Source organism: Sinocyclocheilus anshuiensis, unplaced genomic scaffold (assembly GCF_001515605.1).
Source record: "Sinocyclocheilus anshuiensis isolate Anshui unplaced genomic scaffold, SAMN03320099.WGS_v1.1 scaffold879, whole genome shotgun sequence".
Lineage (NCBI taxonomy): Eukaryota > Metazoa > Chordata > Actinopteri > Cypriniformes > Cyprinidae > Sinocyclocheilus > Sinocyclocheilus anshuiensis.
The window spans coordinates 343,306-349,047 of NW_015546063.1; the positions used below are offsets into that span (position 1 = coordinate 343,306).

General features: G+C 36.3%; 1 protein-coding gene across 1 annotated transcript in view; it reads right to left on the minus strand.

Moving 5' to 3' along the window:
• LOC107699565 (uncharacterized) overlaps positions 1-856 on the minus strand; it is a 9,805-nt gene extending 8,949 nt beyond the window's left edge. Inside the window, exon 1 of the mRNA XM_016500865.1 lies at positions 271-856. Coding sequence (XP_016356351.1) covers positions 271-517 — 247 coding nt within the window. The 5' untranslated portion in view covers positions 518-856. The remainder of the gene's footprint in view (positions 1-270) is intronic.
• Positions 857-5,742: the final 4,886 nt, after the last annotated feature.

The following is a 5,742-nucleotide window of genomic DNA, read 5'->3' on the forward strand; positions in this document are numbered from 1 at the left end:
TATATAAACACATAAATGTATACAAATATAATTTAGTTTTTTATTTTAAATGTAAATATTATTTAACTTACATTATATTATTATTATACATATTATTATTACATAGATAATAGCGTTTACTTATTATTTAATATACATTTTATAGGCGACACACATATAGGTAGTCTGTCTTTTTATATTGATTGTCCCCGGTTTGGCTGTTGGCTGAGAATCTGGCTTTCTGGGTTTCTGGTCTGTAAAAGTTGAAAACCCACAGATAAGTGGTCTTACCTTTTGTCATGCGCCCCCAGGCCACCGTGGACAGGAAGTATTCAAGTGCAGCTACAGTTCCTTGTCTCGTGACTGCGTCAGACACAAGGATTGTGTTGTTGAGATCAAAGTGAAGAACGAATCTTCTGGAAGGTCTTCCTGGGATTGAATCAGTGGGGTCTGCCCCGTCAGAGTTCACATCACTTCTGCATCCATTAGTTTGGTTCTGATCGATACTTGTTTCAGGGATCCTCTCCGAGTTATACATGGTGTTACAACGTATATGAGGATATACGTATATTTATATTTATATGAGGATATATTTAAAACTACAGTTGTTCATATATAAACTAAACAAAGATACTTAAGTGTACACGAGGATAAATATCTCTGGCGATGAATGCCTGGTGAATCCCTCCAGATTTCATATGATTTATGCGGATGCCACACATCTCAGTCAATGGAAGAACAGCCTGACACGCGATGTTCTCATTCTCTGTCGGTACAGATACATACGTTGAACTGCATTCGTTTAAGAAAGGACGTTTGACTGAAAACCGCTGAGCTCTAAAACCGGCTTTTAGAATGACAGCATCACTTCCGTGTCGGTGTCAAATTCCGCGAGAAAGAGCGGGGCTGCAGCGCTTTACGGGTGAATGTAGTGAGCGCGCCACCTACTGCTGCCTTCCTTCTCCCGGCGACTATGAACAATTATATTCATCCACTAAATATGGTGAAATGAAGGGCCCATAATACATTTATTTTGACTGAAATCATGCATAACCTTATTGTTGTCCGGAGTTCAAAGTGGTCAGTCAATAAAGTCTAACTAGTCTAGTAGTATGTGATGGCACCCTCTCAAGGCTGGAGAAGAGTTGGTGCTTTTGACAACCGTTCCAATTTACCTGAAAACAGTGAGAACCATGCGACGTGATGCTGAGCAAGAGAGTTTGGCCAATATATAAAATAAAAAAAATTTGAGCATTTTGAGCATAACAGTCTTATGAGTATATGGAAATGTACATAAGGCATAGTTCATCTGAAAATGAAAATGTACTCACCTTTAGGCCATACAAGATGTAGAACAGTTTATTTCTTCACCAGAGAAATTTAGCATTCCATCACTTGCTCACCAATGGATCCTCTGCAGTGAATGGGTGCCGTCAGAATGAGAGTCCAAACAGCTGATTAAAACATCACAATAATCCACAAACAAACCACACGACTGAAGCGAAAAGCTGTGTTTGTAAGAAACATATCAGTATAAAGACAATAACAGTATTACATTTCAAATATAGTATTATATTGTAACATTTCAGTCTTTCTCCATCTGTGTAAGTGTGCGTCTGTGTGTATTTTATAGTCTTACCTCTTCATTTCTGTGTATGTCTTTTCAAAATCGTCTGATATATAGACTGCATTCAAACCAAATTTAAAAACATTACTTTGTTACCGACTTTCCCATTCATGCAATTTTGACAGCCAACGTGTCACACTTTCTTTGTGCAAAATATGATATTGATTTTGGAGTGTATCATGACTTGGTTGCTTTTTCATGAAGTTTTTATGAGGTTCACCTGCTTGTTATAATATTTTACTTCTAAACTTAACATGTGAAACTTGACAAATAAATATGCACATACAACTGTAATATTTAAGGTTGTTACACAAAAAAATTGCCTTTATTTATATTAATACCCATTTGTTTTATTCACAGCAGCATTCTTACGATCAAATCCCCAGTTCCTGCTTGCTATGCAGTCCAACACGAAAACGACAATCTACTCAAAACTTAGAAAAACAAAAGATGATATATGATACACAGTACTAGGGCTATTGTAGGTTAACATGCATCTCAATCCATCAAGCTTTTGCATTTCCACAGGATCTGACATGGAATAAAACAAAAGAATTTCAATCACTAGATTGTCTGAGAAAGAAAGAACAAAACATCCAGTTGAGAAATGGCCTGTGTGTGAGGGGGGAAATCAAATCAAAATCAAGCAATCTGCCTTGTCCACACTTAAAACCTCATCTACAATACCTGCAAAAAGTTTTACACAACACCTCCAGACTCTTTACAAAGAAACACATCAGGCCAGGAGACATTTCAGTGAGAACAAACACCTAACTCTTCTGTGCATCCAAACCAACCATGCTGATCGCACTCACCGATTGTTTTTCCCAAAGTAACACCTCGTGTAAACACAAGCAAGATAAACATTGTCTCAGAAACCTACCATGTGAAATTGTGAATGGCATAATTTCTGTATTAAAATGTTTATATATATACATTAAAAAGAAAACTTAGAGACCTGTGCGCTTCCTCTTATGACAGTATATTTCAATGTGTGCACCTTCCAGAATTAAATAATTATTTGTGAATGTGTTGGAGGATTAGTCTTTACTTTAAGCATCATCCTACTGCATGTCGTCTTTAATCGGCCGTTTCCAAACAGTCTTTCCATTGGAAATGCAATGTGGTCTTTATGTCCACATTGCAAATGTAAAAAAAAAAAAAAAATTGAGCACCTTTGCCATGCTCGATCCACTTGTGAGTACTGATGTCTATTCTTTGCTTTTTTTGTTGTTGAGGAAGCAAGTCTCCCTGACTGGGTGAAGTTTCAATCCACCTCCTCCATGTTGCTGTAGGACGGGGCGGCACATTCTCCAGAGTGTGCAAACAAGTCAGAGGTCACTTCTGTGCTCAACTGAGGCGGTCCGTCTGGGCCCAGGTCTGTCCCAAACAGTGTCTGGCTAGAAGCCTGTAAAATAAACCACCATTATAAAGGGAGAAACTTTATGCATCTTTTGAATGGAGACTTGGATGCCAACACACACACAAAAACAAAGTTTAAAAGGGTCCTATTATGCTTTTTCACTTTTTCAACTTTAGTTAGTCTGTAATGCTACTGTTTGAGCATAAAAAAGATCTGCAAAGTTACAAAGCTCAAAGTCCACTTCAAAAGGAGATATTTTATTTAACAGAAATCTCTTTTCAAAAACTACAACGAACGACTCGTTTGGACTACAACGCATATTTTCCGGGATTTGTGATATCACAAATATCGAGGAATGGGACGAGACCTGGTTGAGCTGCACTAGAGAAGGCAACGAGTGTTATCACTATGTTGGAGACACGCTAGCTTTCCCAAGGCAGACGATCTGAGAGTGGTTACAATCATCCGGGTTTAAATCACGCTAAAATTGATTTGATTTTGACGCAATATTTACACTGAAGCTGGCAGGCGGCTATGGTAAGGGGCATGACATTTCCCGACCAGGCGCTGAGTGCTGCCAATCACAACACACACTGGCCCAGCTAACCAATCACAGCACATTTCGTATTTCAGAAGGCGGGTCTTCATTTGATACAGGAACTATTCCAGCCGTTCATGCCAGACTGGGGAGAGAGGTGTTGTAATAATGTAAAATATGTGAAAAATAATGTGTTTTTCGAACAACCTAGTATGAGAGCCTGTTCTAGAACACCCCCAAAACAAAATCAAGACTTTGTAAAAGAGCATAATAGGACCCCTTTAAGTATTCAACTATTTCAAATGAGTGATTTCAAGACAGGGTCATCTTGAATTATTTATTGTTTATGAAGAGCGTGATACAGGCACTATTACAATTGAGCAGCATTTAAAGTGGCCTCAATTATTGCTGGGACATTTTGTGCAGCATCATAAATAACATGAACATTTTCATTTTAAGATAATATTTAAATAAAAATCACTTACCCAAACATATTCAATTACTGCCTAAATGATAACAAACATGCACAAAGCAGTCCTGTGCTCAAAGATTTGCCGTTCAATTAGAACCAGTAACATTTCAAACAGGAACACCCATCATGACATAATCCTGACCTATGACCTTAATGAGGTATAATAACAATCTGATGGGATTGTTTCGGTCATGGTATCCAGACCTGAGGTATTCACAGAAGCCAAATGTCTTTAGGCTTTATAGTGTGGAAAGCTACATCAACCATTATAGCCCACCAGCATCCCTGAGACTTTTGTAACGGCCACATATCCAAAAACCCGGGTACCATTCATTTTGCAATATGTGGATCTAATCTCAATTTACAACACGTGCAACTAGGCTTTGAATCAATGATGCAAAGTAGAGGGGAAAAAAACTCAGAAGTACAGTACTGAGCAGATCTGCCTCGCTGACTCACAAAATGGTAATCAGTTAATCTATTTTTAACCCTCTGGTGTTCTTTGGTCACTACTGACCTAACAATTTTATGTTTTGAATTTTTACAAATTCTAACTTCATCTGAAAGGTATGAAACTTGGTGACCTTTATGGCACTTGCTATGTAAACACAAAATAAAATTGAGGGTATGATTCAAAAAGGCTAAGTGGTCATAAAAAAAAAAAGTCACACTTGTGGCCTTCGTGGTCAAAAATGATTGCCATAGGAAATGAACAAGAAATAGGGAAAAATATGAAAATACATACGTTTTTGCATGTAGATTCTACAAATCAGCCTTGATGCATAAAAAAGTACATAGCAATGACACTCTGAAACATCACGAGTGACAAACTTGTGTGACTATAACAGAGCAGGCTTTTGCAAATGTGTAAAATCAAATCAACAGTTCAGCCACAATGCAGGAAAAAGGACACAGCAATGAAGGGGTTAAACTTCAAAACATCAAAAGTGCGAAACACACCCACTCACACACACAAAATGAACTTGTGTGACTGAAACAGCAAATTTTTGGAAATGTGTGAAATAAAATCAGTAATTCATCCACTATAATTAAAGGGTCTTGTCTCTATTTAAACCTGAAATATTGCAACAATTGGAAAAAAGAAAAAAAATTAAGAAAAAGAAAAACAAATGATTGAATAAATATTAATTAGTACCATAAGATGTCCATAAAAATAGAAAATAATAAATGAAAAAATATTATTGAACAAAAGTATATTACATTGATTTTACTTCAGCTGAAATAAAAACACATCGAGGTAAAAAAAAAAAAAAAAAGAAAAAAAACAACACATTTTTGCTTGGGGAATAGCATGCACTGATGAATCATGCATTATAAGACCAGAAATCAACACTAATACATTAACTTGAATAAACATTGAATTCATATTGACTTTAAATCTGATATAATACACCTAGAGATAAAGAGTCATCGCAGATTGACACCATTTACTAACCATCATGTCCTTCCAAACCTGTATGAACATAAAAAGTTATTTTGAAGAACACTGGTGACCAAACAGCTTTAGTTCCCATTGATTTCCGTTGTATGGACCAAAAAATCCAATGGAAACTGCTTTGTTACCAACATTCTTTAAAATATCTTCTTTTATGTTCTGAAAAATAATGTCATACAGGATTGGAACAACATGACGGAGTAAATTATTATTTTTCATTTTTGGATCCCTTCAATATTTTTAATCTAAGTTTTGATTTATTGATTGGTCATAGAGCTAAAAATAAAATCTCAAGTATGGCTAAAAA